The sequence below is a fragment of the Staurois parvus genome, unplaced genomic scaffold (assembly GCF_062004578.1).
Source record: "Staurois parvus isolate SC_StPar_1 unplaced genomic scaffold, SC_StPar_1.0 ptg003560l, whole genome shotgun sequence".
Taxonomy (NCBI): domain Eukaryota; kingdom Metazoa; phylum Chordata; class Amphibia; order Anura; family Ranidae; genus Staurois; species Staurois parvus.
In genome coordinates this window covers 41,217-57,500 of record NW_028321356.1, presented here as the reverse complement: position 1 = coordinate 57,500, position 16,284 = coordinate 41,217, and the positions used below count along the sequence as shown (strand labels likewise).

General features: G+C 53.5%; 1 protein-coding gene across 1 annotated transcript in view; it reads right to left on the bottom strand.

The window, feature by feature from the left end:
• The window catches only part of LOC149427702 (adaptin ear-binding coat-associated protein 2-like), a 19,290-nt gene extending 4,224 nt beyond the window's left edge, over positions 1–15,066 (bottom strand). The window contains exons 1-7 of the mRNA XM_089667761.1: positions 14,753–15,066; positions 14,573–14,673; positions 8,910–9,014; positions 8,756–8,837; positions 3,323–3,431; positions 1,246–1,378; positions 218–299 (exon numbers count right to left, since the gene is read on the bottom strand). Coding sequence (XP_089523887.1) covers positions 218–299; positions 1,246–1,378; positions 3,323–3,431; positions 8,756–8,837; positions 8,910–9,014; positions 14,573–14,673; positions 14,753–14,844 — 704 coding nt within the window. The 5' untranslated portion in view covers positions 14,845–15,066. The remainder of the gene's footprint in view (positions 1–217; positions 300–1,245; positions 1,379–3,322; positions 3,432–8,755; positions 8,838–8,909; positions 9,015–14,572; positions 14,674–14,752) is intronic.
• Between the last annotated feature and the right edge of the window lie 1,218 nt (positions 15,067–16,284).

The following is a 16,284-nucleotide window of genomic DNA, read 5'->3' as shown; positions in this document are numbered from 1 at the left end:
CGGGCACACGTCATCACACCTCCAGACGGGCACAAGTCATCACACCCCCAGGCGGGCACACGTCATCACACCCCCCATCACACCCCCAGGCGGGCACACGTCATCACACCCCCAGGCGGGCACACGTCATCACACCCCCAGGCGGGCACACGTTCCTGGCATTGCCAACCCCTGCAAAGTACAATGATACACAGCCCGCCATGGCACAGCACCGTACCTGGATGCCTTGGTGAAGTCTCCCCAGGTGTCTGTGGAAGCTGCCGGCTCCGATGAGAATCCTCCAACGTCAAAGAGCAGCCCTGTTCCAGAAGAGGCACAGATCAGATTAGTGAGCGGGGGACATGACGGTGCAGATGAGGGTAAAAGCAACACAGTGACTAGCCAGGCAGAACGCAGGAAAAACCTTTCTATGGAGACCGTTGTTTACAGCATTTGTGAGAAATGTCTAAAGCACAAGGTCATCCTCATGTTCACAGACAGAGAGGTTCGTCTTAAAGGGGAACTCCAGAGTTCCCTGACACCCTTCTGAGCATGGGCACAAAATAAAAACACTGCTATCCAATGTCTGCGGGGCTCTGACAAACGTCTGCCAAATGTCTGACACCACGGAGCTCTGACAGTCGCCTGCGTGACACCACGGAGCTCTGACAGTCGCCTGCGTGACACCACGGAGCTCTGACAGTCGCCTGCGTGACACCACGGAGCTCTGACAGTCGCCTGCGCGACACCACGGAGCTCTGACAGTCGCCTGCGCGACACCACGGAGCTCTGACAGTCGCCTGCGTGACACCACGGAGCTCTGACAGTCGCCTGCGTGACACCACGGAGCTCTGACAGACGCCTGCGCGACACCACGGAGCTCTGACAGACGTCTGCGTGACACCATGGAGCTCTGACAGATGTATACGTGACACCATGGAGCTCTGACAGATGTATACGTGTCACCATGGAGCTCTGACAGCCGTCTACGTGACACCATGGAGCTCTGACAGCCGTCTATGTGACACCATGGAGCTCTGACAGATGTCTAGGTGACACCATGGAGCTCTGACAGACGTCTAGGTGACACCATGGAGCTCTGACAGACGTCTAGGTGACACCATGGAGCTCTGACAGCCGTCTATGTGACACCATGGAGCTCTGACAGCCGTCTACGTGACACCATGGAGCTCTGACAGCCGTCTACGTGACACCATGGAGCTCTGACAGCCGTCTACGTGACACCATGGAGCTCTGACAGGTTACCTGCATTAGCAGCTGGCTGTGGAGTGCTGTGCTGAATGGGAGTCTTGGATCCTGGAGGTGGGGGGAGCAGGCTTGGTCCTGCGCTGAGTGGTCTCGGTTTAGCAGGGGGGGCGCCTTCCTTCTTCTTTATGTTCTATGGAAAGCAGAAGAAATCATTGAAAGTAAAACACACAGAAGTTCCGGGGCCACAGAGAGCAGCCTGGAGAAAGCCTCGGCATGGATCAGTATTTTATTGCCCGGAGCCCGAGGTCACACCGAACGCGGCCCGGAGCCCGAGGTCACACCGAACGCGGCCCGGAGCCCGAGGTCACACCGAGTGCGGCCCGGAGCCCGAGGTCACACCGAGTGCGGCCCGGAGCCCGAGGTCACACCGAACGCGGCCCGGAGCCCGAGGTCACACCGAACGCGGCCCGGAGCCCGAGGTCACACCGAACGCGGCCCGGAGCCCGAGGTCACACCGAGTGCGGCCCGGAGCCCGAGGTCACACCGAACGCGGCTCGGAGCCCGAGGACACACCGAACGCGGCTCGGAGCCCGAGGACACACCGAACGCGGTTCGGAGCCCGAGGTCACACCGAATGCGGTTCGGAGCCCGAGGTCACACCGAACGCGGCTCGGAGCCCGAGGTCACACCGAACACGGCTCGGAGCCCGAGGTCACACCGAATGCGGTTCGGAGCCCGAGGTCACACCGAACGCGGCTCGGAGCCCGAGGTCACACCGAATGCGGTTCGGAGCCCGAGGTCACACCGAATGCGGCTCGGAGCCTGAGGACACACCGAATGCGGTTCGGAGCCCGAGGTCACACCGAATGCGGCTCGGAGCCCGAGGTCACACCGAATGCGGTTCGGAGCCCGAGGTCACACCGAATGCGGCTCGGAGCCCGAGGTCACACTGAGTGCGGCTTGGAAACAGAACTACTACATGAAGTAGCAGATGTCAAAGCCGGGGATCAGTGCGATTTCACAGACTTGCATAGACATCTGTACATGAAGTCACACAGATATCAGGCAAGCTGCAAAGTCGAGTCGCACTGATGTGACCGGCTCCATAGATACAAATATTGTGCGACTTGTCAGGAGATTTTGAAATATTGAACCGCATGGAAAAAAAAAAAAAATAAAAATCACATTGGTGAGACCGGAGGCTGGATGAATGCCCGACCAGTGCGGTGTAGGAGGAAGACATGATCTATTCATGAAGGAACACATTCCACGATTGTGTGTAGAATGTAACAGAGACCAGCAGGACTGGTGGGGGTGAGGGGCCACCTAACGTCACACACAAACATAAGGGGCATTAAACCATCCCGGGACTTTGGACCCTTCACTGCCGGGTCTGTACATCCTATGGACATCACAGCGGGGGCGCTGCACACAATCGGGATGGCGTGTAAAACGGACAGCAGACTCCGGGGTGCCAATCCTCCAAACACAAGGGGGGGTTCCTTTACAAAAGGCAAATAGATTGGGCACTGCAAAGTGCTGTCGTTCCAGAGCTTAGTAAACGAAGGGAAGGTCCACTTGGCAAAGAACACCCAATCACATGCAAGGAAAAAAAAACAAAAAATCCCTTCATTTTTGCTTGCACGATTGGATGATGGCAGTCGGCGAGGCGTCTGCTCATGTACTAAGCTCTGCTGTAACTGCCCTCGGAGCGCACAGTCTTTGTTTCTTTAGTAAATAAACCCCAAGAAGACTTAAGTCATTCACGGGTCGAATTCCAAACGATTTTTCAATCGAAAACATCGTTCGTTCTATAATCCGATGGTGCCACCAATGATTTCAAAAATCGGTAGTTTTTCAAGAATTTTCCAGAGTGCCCGATAAACAAAAATGGGGAGGAGCCACAAAAATCTGTCTGGTGCCGTCGCCCCACTAACAGCAAAAATCGGCCGAATATTCTTAGGTCCGATGTTCAAATGAAAAATCATATGGAAATCAACCCGTGTATGGCCGGCCTAACTGCCGATTCTGCTGCTTTACCTCGGTCCCCTGTGTGACCCCAGCAGATGGAAGTGACCCGATGCAGAGCCTATCACAGACAAAGAGAGCCACGGATCCCCTCCCCCCTCCGTACCGCTATATTAATCTTGATGGTCTGTCCCTCCTTGAATCCCAGGTCCAGTTTGGGTCCGGGGTCCGGGTTCTGCGCCTGTTTAGCAAACTCTGACTGCTGCTTCACCCATCTGTGGAGAGGAAAAGTGTGAAGACAGGAGGAGAGACTGCAGCACACAGGAGGAGGAGAAACTGCAGCACACAGGAGGAGGAGAAACTGCAGCACACAGGAGGAGGAGAAACTGCTGCACACAGAGGAGGAGAAACTGCTGCACACAGGAGGAGGAGGAGAGACTGCAGCACACAGGAGGAGGAGGAGAGACTGCAGCACACAGGAGGAGGAGGAGAGACTGCAGCACACAGGAGGAGGAGGAGAGACTGCAGCACACAGGAGGAGGAGGAGAGACTGCAGCACACAGAGGAGGAGGAGAGACTGCAGCACACAGAGGAGGAGGAGAGACTGCAGCACACAGAGAAGGAGAGACTGCAGCACACAGGAGGAGGAGAAACTGCAGCACACAGGAGGAGGAGAAACTGCAGCACACAGGAGGAGGAGAAACTGCAGCACACAGGAGGAGGAGAAACTGCAGCACACAGGAGGAGGAGAAACTGCAGCACACAGGAGGAGGAGGAGAGACCGCAGCACACAGGAGGAGGAGGAGAGACCGCAGCACACAGGAGGAGGAGGAGGAGAGACCGCAGCACACAGGAGGAGGAGGAGGAGAGACTGCAGCACACAGGAGGAGGAGGAGAGACCGCAGCACACAGGAGGAGGAGGAGAGACCGCAGCACACAGGAGGAGGAGAGACCGCAGCACACAGGAGGAGGAGAGACTGCAGCACACAGGAGGAGGAGAGACTGCAGCATACAGACATTCCAAGGGGTAATGGCTCATACAGGAACATTCAGGGTTTGTTCAATCCAGGACTGGCAAGCTGGGTTTTGTTTTACGTTTTTTTTGCACACTGCTGCACATGTATGGTGTGCACAGGACACACAGAGCACATGTATGGTGTGCACAGGACACACAGAGCACATGTATGGTGTGCACAGGACACACAGAGCACATGTATGGTGTGCACAGGACACACAGAGCACATGTATGGTGTGCACAGGACACACAGAGCACATGTATGGTGTGCACAGGACACACAGAGCACATGTATGGTGTGCACAGGACACACAGAGCACAAAGGGTTTCTATGTACAATGTTCTCACCATACAAGTGCAAAAAGAAACCCCACTAAAAACAAACAAAAAAAACAAAAACAAACAAAAAAACCCCCACAGCTCAAAACAAAGTAGTGTGCGCAGGACACAGAGCACAACTATGTACAATGTTCTCACCATACAAGTGCAAATAAAAAAAAAAAAAACAAAGAAAAAAAACACTACAAAAAAAAACACTAAAAAAAAAAGAAAAAAAAAAAAAAGAAACCCCCACAGCTCCATGGACATGTGTGAACAAAGTAGTGCGCAGGGGACACAGAGCACAACTGTCTTCTACATACAATGTTCTCACCATAGAAGTGTAAAAAAAACAAAAAAAAAAACTAACCACTAAAAAAAAATAACAAAAAAACCACAAAAGCCCACAGCTGGATGGACGTGTGAGAACACAGATATGAGGCCATCGGTGCTGAGAACACAGATATGAGGCCGTTGGTGCTGAGAACACAGATAGGAGGCCGTTGGTGCTGAGAACACAGATATGAGGCCGTCGGTGCTGAGAACACGGATATGAGGCCGTTGGTGCTGAGAACACGGATATGAGGCCGTTGGTGCTGAGAACACAGATATGAGGCTGTCGGTGCTGAGAACACAGATATGAGGCTGTTGGTGCTGAGAACACGGATATGAGGCCGTCGGTGCTGAGAACACGGATATGAGGCCATTGGTGCTGAGAACACGGATATGAGGCCGTTGGTGCTGAGAACACGGATATGAGGCCGTTGGTGCTGAGAACACGGATATGAGGCCGTTGGTGCTGAGAACACAGATATGAGGCTGTCGGTGCTGAGAACACAGATATGAGGCTGTTGGTGCTGAGAACAGATATGAGGCCGTCGGTGCGGAGAACACGGATATGAGGCCGTCGGTGCTGAGAACACAGATATGAGGCCATCGGTGCGGAGAACACGGATATGAGGCCGTCGGTGCCGAGAACACGGATATGAGGCCGTCGGTGCTGAGAACACGGATATGAGGCCGTTGGTGCTGAGAACACGGATATGAGGCCGTTGGTGCTGAGAACACAGATATGAGGGCATTGGTGCTGAGAACACGGATATGAGGCCGTCGGTGCTGAGAACACGGATATGAGGCCATTGGTGCTGAGAACACAGATATGAGGCCATTGGTGCTGAGAACACGGATATGAGGCCATTGGTGCTGAGAACACAGATATGAGGCCATCGGTGCTGAGAACACGGATATGAGGCCATCGGTGCTGAGAACAGATATGAGGCCATTGGTGCTGAGAACACGGATATGAGGCCGTCGGTGCTGAGAACACGGATATGAGGCCGTCGGTGCTGAGAACACGGATATGAGGCTGTTGGTGCTGAGAACAGATTTGAGGCCGTCGGTGCTGAGAACACAGATATGAGGCCGTTGGTGCTGAGAACACAGATATGAGGCCGTTGGTGCTGAGAACAGATATGAGGCCGTCGGTGCTGAGAACACGGATATGAGGCTGTTGGTGCTGAGAACACGGATATGAGGCCGTCGGTGCTGAGAACAGATATGAGGCCATCGGTGCTGAGAACACGGATATGAGGCCGTCGGTGCTGAGAACACGGATATGAGGCCGTTGGTGCTGAGAACACGGATATGAGGCCATTGGTGCTGAGAACACGGATATGAGGCCGTCGGTGCTGAGAACAGATATGAGGCCGTTGGTGCTGAGAACACGGATATGAGGCCGTCGGTGCTGAGAACACGGATATGAGGCCGTTGGTGCTGAGAACACGGATATGAGGCCGTTGGTGCTGAGAACACAGATATGAGGCTGTCGGTGCTGAGAACACAGATATGAGGCTGTCGGTGCTGAGAACAGATATGAGGCCGTCGGTGCGGAGAACACGGATATGAGGCCGTCGGTGCTGAGAACACAGATATGAGGCCATCGGTGCGGAGAACACGGATATGAGGCCGTCGGTGCTGAGAACACGGATATGAGGCCGTCGGTGCTGAGAACACGGATATGAGGCCGTCGGTGCTGAGAACACGGATATGAGGCTGTCGGTGCTGAGAACACAGATATGAGGCTGTTGGTGCTGAGAACACAGATATGAGGCCATTGGTGCTGAGAACACAGATATGAGGCCGTCGGTGCTGAGAACACAGATAGGAGGCTGTTGGTGCTGAGAACACGGATATGAGGCCGTCGGTGCTGAGAACACGGATATGAGGCTGTTGGTGCTGAGAACACAGATATGAGGCCGTCGGTGCTGAGAACACAGATATGAGGCCATCGGTGCTGAGAACAGATATGAGGCTGTTGGTGCTGAGAACACAGATATGAGGCCGTCGGTGCTGAGAACACAGATATGAGGCCGTTGGTGCTGAGAACACGGATATGAGGCCGTTGGTGCTGAGAACACAGATATGAGGGCATTGGTGCTGAGAACACGGATATGAGGCCGTCGGTGCTGAGAACACGGATATGAGGCCATTGGTGCTGAGAACACAGATATGAGGCCATTGGTGCTGAGAACACGGATATGAGGCCATTGGTGCTGAGAACACAGATATGAGGCCGTCGGTGCTGAGAACACGGATATGAGGCCGTCGGTGCTGAGAACACGGATATGAGGCCGTCGGTGCTGAGAACACGGATATGAGGCCGTCGGTGCTGAGAACACGGATATGAGGCCATTGGTGCTGAGAACACAGATATGAGGCCATCGGTGCTGAGAACACGGATATGAGGCCATCGGTGCTGAGAACAGATATGAGGCCATTGGTGCTGAGAACACGGATATGAGGCCGTCGGTGCTGAGAACACGGATATGAGGCCGTCGGTGCTGAGAACACGGATATGAGGCTGTTGGTGCTGAGAACAGATTTGAGGCCGTCGGTGCTGAGAACAGATATGAGGCCATTGGTGCTGAGAACACGGATATGAGGCCGTTGGTGCTGAGAACACAGATATGAGGCCGTTGGTGCTGAGAACACGGATATGAGGCCATCGGTGCTGAGAACACGGATATGAGGCTGTTGGTGCTGAGAACACGGATATGAGGCCATTGGTGCTGAGAACAGATATAAGGCCATCGGTGCTGAGAACACGGATATGAGGCCGTCGGTGCTGAGAACACGGATATGAGGCCGTTGGTGCTGAGAACACGGATATGAGGCCATTGGTGCTGAGAACACGGATATGAGGCCGTCGGTGCTGAGAACAGATATGAGGCCGTTGGTGCTGAGAACACGGATATGAGGCCGTTGGTGCTGAGAACACGGATATGAGGCCGTCGGTGCTGAGAACAGATATGAGGCCGTCGGTGCTGAGAACACGGATATGAGGCTGTTGGTGCTGAGAACACGGATATGAGGCCGTCGGTGCTGAGAACAGATATGAGGCCGTCGGTGCTGAGAACACGGATATGAGGCCATTGGTGCTGAGAACACGGATATGAGGCCGTCGGTGCTGAGAACAGATATGAGGCCGTCGGTGCTGAGAACACGGATATGAGGCTGTTGGTGCTGAGAACACGGATATGAGGCTGTTGGTGCTGAGAACACGGATATGAGGCCATCGGTGCTGAGAACACGGATATGAGGCTGTTGGTGCTGAGAACACGGATATGAGGCTGTTGGTGCTGAGAACACGGATATGAGGCCGTTGGTGCTGAGAACACGGATATGAGGCCATCGGTGCTGAGAACACGGATATGAGGCCGTCGGTGCTGAGAACAGATTTGAGGCTTTGCCGTGTTAGTGGTGGGAACTTGCTAAGCCCCGACTATAAATCTAAGCTGACAACATGACATTAATGCCATTATGAGGCCTCGATCACACGGTGGGGGGGGGGGGGGGGGGGGAGAGAGGGGGGGGGGTACTGAAGCTGACGCAAGGGCCGTGTTTACCCGCACAGGAGTTCCGTTCATCCCTATGCAAGGCAGTTCCATTCAAGCCAATCAGATCGCAGAGATGGCGAGGACACAGCTGCTACGGAGACCAGACTGGGGCATCAGCTGTGCTCCCATGACTTGAATGGAACCTCCAGCACATGGATACACGGAACTCCTGCGCCTCCCTGTGCAGGAACACACGGCCCTCACCTGGGCAGATACTAAAGTACACCCAATGGAAGTGAGGTCCAAGAAAAGGGCGGTCACATTGGAGACGTTCACCCCGATCTCCTGTCCTTGGGGGGGGATGAATGCTCGGGATGAAGGGGCGCTGCAAGCCAATGGGAAGAGAGCGACCGGCGTGGCGGGAACTTACTTGAAGTGGTCTTGTAAGGCGACGTTGAAGTCGAAGGCGTCTCCTCTGTCGACAAAGCCCACCCCGATGAACGCCCGCCGCCCTACCAGAGCAGAGGGTTAGATGTGACTACAATCCTGGTGTGCACACACAGCACAGCAGAGGGGACACTCACCGCTCCCGTCCTCGATGCAGAGAACAAAGTATCGGCTGGAGTCCACCACGCTCTCCACCGCGATGCCGGGAAACTGCTCCACCGGGGCCTGAGCAAACAGCTCACCTGCCGAGAGAACAGGCGGGGCGGAGATCAGTAATGGGGGCTCATTCACACAAGAACCAGCACACAGCATGCAGAGGAGCGGGATGAGACCCCCCCGTCAGCTTTTATTGCTGTGTTCCCACTGGAGAGATTCCCCCCTCCCCCCCCGCTCAATTTGTCTGGCTTACACAGAGAGTGAAAGAAAAATCCCACATTTTGGGTTGTCACCAGGACAGGAATAGATGAGAAACCTTCCAATGGGGACGCTAGTTCTGGGATTCCCTCATTTTGGAGGGATTTCCTCACTTCCTGTTTGGCTCTGGAACAGGAAGTGAAGGGAAATATCCCCAATGGGGGCGCTAGTTCTGGGATTCCCTCATTTTGGAGGGATTTCCTCTCACTTCCTGTTTGGCTCTGGAACAGGAAGTGAAGGGAAATATCCCCAATGGGGACACTAGTTCTGGAATTCTCTCTCAGTTCCTGTTTGGCTCCAGGACAGGAAGTGAAATCTTCCAATGGGGACGCTAGTTCTGGGATTCCCTCCTTTTGGAAGGATTTCCTCTTACTTCCTGTTTGGCTCTGAGACAGGAAGTGAAATCTCCCCAATGGGGACGCTAGTTCTGGGATTCCCTCATTTTGGAGGGATTTCCTTTCAATTCCTGTTTGGCTCTGAGACAGAAAGTGATATCTTCCAATGGTGACGCTAGTTCTGGGATTCCCTCATTTTGGAGGGATTTCCTCACTTCCTGTTTGGCTCTGGAACAGGAAGTGAAGGGAAATATCCCTAATGGTGACACTAGTTATGGAATTCTCTCTCAGTTCCTGTTTGGCTCCAGGACAGGAAGTGAAATCTTCCAATGGGGACGCTAGTTCTGGGATTCCCTCATTTTGGAAGGATTTCTTCTTACTTCCTGTTTGGCTCTGAGACAGGAAGTGAAATCTCCCCAATGGGGACGCTAGTTCTGGGATTCCCTCATTTTGGAGGGATTTCCTTTCACTTCCTGTTTGGCTCTGAGACAGGAAGTGATATCTTCCAATGGTGACGCTAGTTCTGGGATTCCCTCATTTTGGAGGGATTTCATCTCACTTCCTGTTTGGCTCCGGGACAGGAAGTGAAATCTCCCCAACGGGGACACAGACAGGGGTTACAACCCTCCGTTACTCTGCTACTTGACCACTTTATTGAATTCTATGTGCAGCAGATTGCTGGGATACATGACGGCAAGTCGGAGCACGCGGCACAAAACGTCAACGCCCGTACAGCGTACTGATCCCCAGCAGGCGGTCCGCACGGTGAGCGGTGCAGAACGCGGAGCTCAGCCTGGATTCCGATGAACAATGCCGCCATCAGCCTCCTCCAGGTCCTCCTGTCATGGCGGATTATCATCCACAGTCTGTGTACAGGAAAAGGATGGCGGCCGCTCTGCTCGCCGTGTACAGAGGATGTGAAGGAAGGAAACGGGGGAGAACCAGCGGGGGAGGGGATACGAGATATAAGTGCGGAGAACTCCCCGACCTCTCACTTCCTCATCACTCTCCGCACATCCGGAATCAGCAATTCCATCGGAATTCCCCAAAATCACAAGACTGCCTGTGACAGCCAATCAGATTCTTCCACTCCGGGCAAGGTGAGGTGTATATACAGACCTGTCCGGTCCTCTCTGTATATAGAGGGGGATGTATGCAGACCTGTGTCCGGTCCTCTCTGTATATAGAGGGGGATGTATGGAGACCTGTGTCCGGTCCTCTCTGTATATAGAGGGGGATGTATGGAGACCTGTGTCCGGTCCTCTCTGTATATAGAGGGGGATGTATGGAGACCTGTGTCCGGTCCTCTCTGTATATAGAGGGGGATGTATGGAGACCTGTGTCCGGTCCTCTCTGTATATAGAGGGGGATGTATGGAGACCTGTGTCCGGTCCTCTCTGTATATAGAGGGGGATGTATGGAGACCTGTGTCCGGTCCTCTCTGTACATAGAGGGGGATGTATGCAGACCTGTGTCCGGTCCTCTCTGTACATAGAGGGGGATGTATGCAGACCTGTGTCCGGTCCTCTCTGTATATACAGACCTGTGTCCCGTCCTCTCTGTATATAGAGGGGGATGTATGCAGACCTGTGTCCGGTCCTCTCTGTATATATAGAGGGGGATGTATGCAGACCTGTGTCCGGTCCTCTCTGTATATAGAGGGGGATGTATGGAGACCTGTGTCCGGTCCTCTCTGTATATATAGAGGGGATGTATGCAGACCTGTGTCCGGTCCTCTCTGTACATAGAGGGGGATGTATGCAGACCTGTGTCCGGTCCTCTCTGTACATAGAGGGGGATGTATGCAGACCTGTGTCCGGTCCTCTCTGTATATACAGACCTGTGTCCCGTCCTCTCTGTATATAGAGGGGGATGTATGCAGACCTGTGTCCGGTCCTCTCTGTATATATAGAGGGGGATGTATGCAGACCTGTGTCCGGTCCTCTCTGTATATAGAGGGGGATGTATGCAGACCTGTGTCCGGTCCTCTCTGTACATAGAGGGGGATGTATGCAGACCTGTGTCCGGTCCTCTCTGTATATAGAGCGGGATGTATGCAGACCTGTGTCCGGTCCTCTCTGTACATAGAGGGGGATGTATGCAGACCTGTGTCCGGTCCTCTCTGTATATAGAGGGGGATGTATGCAGACCTGTGTCCGGTCCTCTCTGTACATAGAGGGGGATGTATGGAGACTTGTGTCCGGTCCTCTCTGTACATAGAGGGGGATGTATGCAGACCTGTGTCCGGTCCTCTCTGTATATAGAGGGGGATGTATGCAGACCTGTGTCGGGTCCTCTCTGTATATAGAGGGGGATGTATGCAGACCTGTGTCCGGTCCTCTCTGTATATAGAGGGGGATGTATGCAGACCTGTGTCCGGTCCTCTCTGTATATAGAGGGGGATGTATGACGACCTGTGTCCGGTCCTCTCTGTATATAGAGGGGGATGTATGGAGACCTGTGTCCGGTCCTCTCTGTATATAGAGGGGGATGTATGCAGACCTGTGTCCGGTCCTCTCTGTACATAGAGGGGGATGTATGCAGACCTGTGTCCGGTCCTCTCTGTATATAGAGGGGGATGTATGGAGACCTGTGTCCGGTCCTCTCTGTATATAGAGGGGGATGTATGGAGACCTGTGTCCGGTCCTCTCTGTATATAGAGGGGGATGTATGGAGACCTGTGTCCGGTCCTCTCTGTATATAGAGGGGGATGTATGGAGACCTGTGTCCGGTCCTCTCTGTACATAGAGGGGGATGTATGCAGACCTGTCCGGTCCTATCTGTATATAGAGGGGGATGTATGGAGACCTGTGTCCGGTCCTCTCTGTATATAGAGGGGGATGTATGGAGACCTGTGTCCGGTCCTCTCTGTACATAGAGGGGGATGTATGCAGACCTGTGTCCGGTCCTCTCTGTATATACAGACCTGTGTCCCGTCCTCTCTGTATATAGAGGGGGATGTATGCAGACCTGTGTCCGGTCCTCTCTGTATATATAGAGGGGGATGTATGCAGACCTGTGTCCGGTCCTCTCTGTATATAGAGGGGGATGTATGCAGACCTGTGTCCGGTCCTCTCTGTATATAGAGGGGGATGTATGCAGACCTGTGTCCGGTCCTCTCTATACATAGAGGGGGATGTATGCAGACCTGTGTCCGGTCCTCTCTGTATATAGAGCGGGATGTATGCAGACCTGTGTCCGGTCCTCTCTGTATATAGAGGGGGATGTATGCAGACCTGTGTCCGGTCCTCTCTGTACATAGAGGGGGATGTATGCAGACCTGTGTCCGGTCCTCTCTGTACATAGAGGGGGATGTATGGAGACCTGTGTCCCGTCCTCTCTGTACATAGAGGGGGATGTATGGAGACCTGTGTCCCGTCCTCTCTGTATATAGAGGGGGATGTATGCAGACCTGTGTCCGGTCCTCTCTGTACATAGAGGGGGATGTATGGAGACCTGTGTCCCGTCCTCTCTGTATATAGAGGGGGATGTATGCAGACCTGTGTCCGGTCCTCTCTGTACATAGAGGGGGATGTATGCAGACCTGTGTCCGGTCCTCTCTGTATATAGAGGGGGATGTATGCAGACCTGTGTCCGGTCCTCTCTGTATATAGAGGGGGATGTATGGAGACTTGTGTCCGGTCCTCTCTGTACATAGAGGGGGATGTATGGAGACCTGTCTCCGGTCCTCTCTGTACATAGAGGGGGATGTATGGAGACCTGTCTCCGGTCCTCTCTGTACATAGAGGGGGATGTATGGAGACCTGTGTCCCGTCCTCTCTGTATATAGAGGGGGGATGTATGGAGACCTGTGTCCGGTCCTCTCTGTATATAGAGGGGGATGTATGCAGACCTGTGTCCGGTCCTCTCTGTATATAGAGGGGGGATGTATGGAGACCTGTCTCCGGTCCTCTCTGTACATAGAGGGGGGATGTATGGAGACCTGTGTCCGGTCCTCTCTGTACTTAGAGGGGGGATGTATGGAGACCTGTCTCCGGTCCTATCTGTACAAAGAGGGGGGATGTATGCAGACCTGTGTCCGGTCCTCTCTGTATATAGAGGGGGATGTATGCAGACCTGTGTCCGGTCCTCTCTGTATATAGAGGGGGATGTATGCAGACCTGTCTCCGGTCCTATCTGTACAGAGGGGGATGTATGCAGACCTGTGTCCGGTCCTCTCTGTACATAGAGGGGGATGTATGCAGACCTGTCTCCGGTCCTCTCTGTATATAGAGGGGGGATGTATGGAGACCTGTCTCCGGTCCTCTCTGTACATAGAGGGGGATGTATGCAGACCTGTCTCCGGTCCTCTCTGTATATAGAGGGGGGATGTATGGAGACCTGTCTCCGGTCCTCTCTGTACATAGAGGGGGATGTATGCAGACCTGTGTCCGGTCCTCTCTGTACATAGAGGGGGATGTATGCAGACCTGTGTCCGGTCCTCTCTGTATGTGTATATATATATATATATATATATATATTTAGGTGGGTGGGGGGAGGTATATATAGATCTGTGTCCGGTCCTCTCTGTGTATATACAGATTTAGGTGGGGGGGGTATACAGACCTGTGTCCAGTCCTCTCTGTATATATACAGATTTGGGGGGAGGTGTATATAGATCTGTGTCCAGTTCTCTCTGTATATAGAGGACATATAAATGTATGTGAGGTATATATGGACCTGTGTCTGGTACCCTCTGTATACAAGGGATATATATACTGCTCCAGGTTTTTTTTTTTCCCTCTCTCTTAGGGGGAGGGGTATATAAAGAAGTGTATCTACATATATTGGCGGTCCAGTCCTCTCTGTATATAAGATATATATGGGGGTGGAGTGTATAGATACCAGTGGTCTGGTCCTCTGTATACAGATTATATCTATGGGGGAGGGGTATGTATACATATTGGTGGTCCTGTGTGTATATGAATATATAGAGTGTATATATAAAGGGGGTGGGGGGTATACAGGTATAGCGGTGGTCTAGTTCTCTGTATATATACAGATGTATATGGGGGAGGGGTGTATGTATGTGTATATATATCTGTACACACCGGTGGTCCGGTCCTCCAGCTTGATGAAGGCCGCATTCCCCCGGGCGGTGACCCGGAGGCGCCCACTCCAGGCCGGTTGGTCCAGCTGCCATTCCGCCGCCCTGTAGGACAGAGAAGGAAGGAGAGTGAGAGCCCCGGACTCCCCGCCCGCTGTCACCCCTTGCTCGGAACCTCTCTCACCGGTATCCCCGGTTAGAGGCCCGGGGCGGGATCCGGTAGACGTGCACTTCCGGCTTCACACAGAGCACCGACTCGTAATCTGCGTCCGCCATCTTCCTCCACCCAGCGTCGCTTCCGCCTCTCTATGGTCAACGAAGGATAGAGCGTCTCCAACTCCGGGCAAAGTACTGTCAGGTGAGCGTCGTCGTACAGTGCCCCCAGTGGTCGTCCCGGGAAGCGCACTCATCCTCCAATACATCAGAATAGAGCTCTCCAACAGTGGAGTACAGCTCCTCTAGTGGCCAGTCCGGGAAGTGCACTCTTTCAGCAGCACAGCGCCCCCAGCGGCCGGTCTGGGAAGTGTAACTCTAATGCAGCTTCCACTCAGTGATGATCAGTGTCAGTATTGGTGGTCCCCATCCCAGCATTCCTACTAATCATTATTACTGTCCCCACCGAGGCAGGGCTTACATTACACTCTGCTGAGAGTTCTGTGACCTGCATAGAACATTGGGATTGATTAACTAAAGGCAAGGAGACAGTTCCCTGTGCAACTGAACATGAGCTAAAGTGTTCCCAGACCCCGCACTCGCTACATCCGCTCCGCCCCGGGACCCCGCACTCGCTCCATCCGCTCGCCCCGGAACCCCGCACTCGCTCCATCCGCTCGCCCCGGAACCCCGCACTCGCTCCATCCGCTCCGCCCCGGGACCCCGCACTCGCTACATCCGCTCCGCCCCGGGACCCCGCACTCGCTACATCCGCTCCGCCCCGGGACCCCGCACTCGGTACATCCGCTCACCCCGGGACCCCACACTCGCTCCATCCGCTCACCCCGGGACCCCACACTCGCTCCATCCGCTCACCCCGGGACCCCACACTCGCTCCATCCGCTCGCCCCGGATCACCCAAAAGCACTTGCAGGCTCCATGCCCACTAGTGGTTTTTTTTTTTTTTTTTTTTTATGCTCCTAGAAGCCAAATCGTGTTATCCCATGTGCCCATGCACTTTATTTTAGTGCTAGGAACATGATTCAGTATCGTAGGAGCACAAAAAAAAAAACCACTAAGTGGTCCTAACAGCTTTTTTATAAGACATTGTTCTTATAAATAGTTTCATTTCCATAAACCTGCGGCCCTCGGACCCCAAAGACATTGTTCTTATAAATGGTGTCCTCTGTGTAAACCTTCTGTGGACGTCAGACAGCTTGCCCCCCCCCCCCCCCTTCTGTGGACGTCGGACAGCTTGCCCCTCCCCTCATCAAATTATTATTATACAGTATTTATAAAGCGCCGATAGTTGGCTCAGCGCTGTACATTACAGAGGGGGACAGAACATGTGACAGAACAATACCAATACAATGCGATACACGAGGGGATCGAGGGCCCTGATCCTGGGAGCTTACATACTCAATGACAGCTCATTGCTTCTGCTTGGAATCCATGATTTCCCTGCAATGCAAAGGTTGCTATAGTGGAAGTTACTCCACCAACATGATATTGGAATTGCCTGTGAAAGAAGGGGGGGGGGGGGGGGGGGTAGTAGAGAATCAT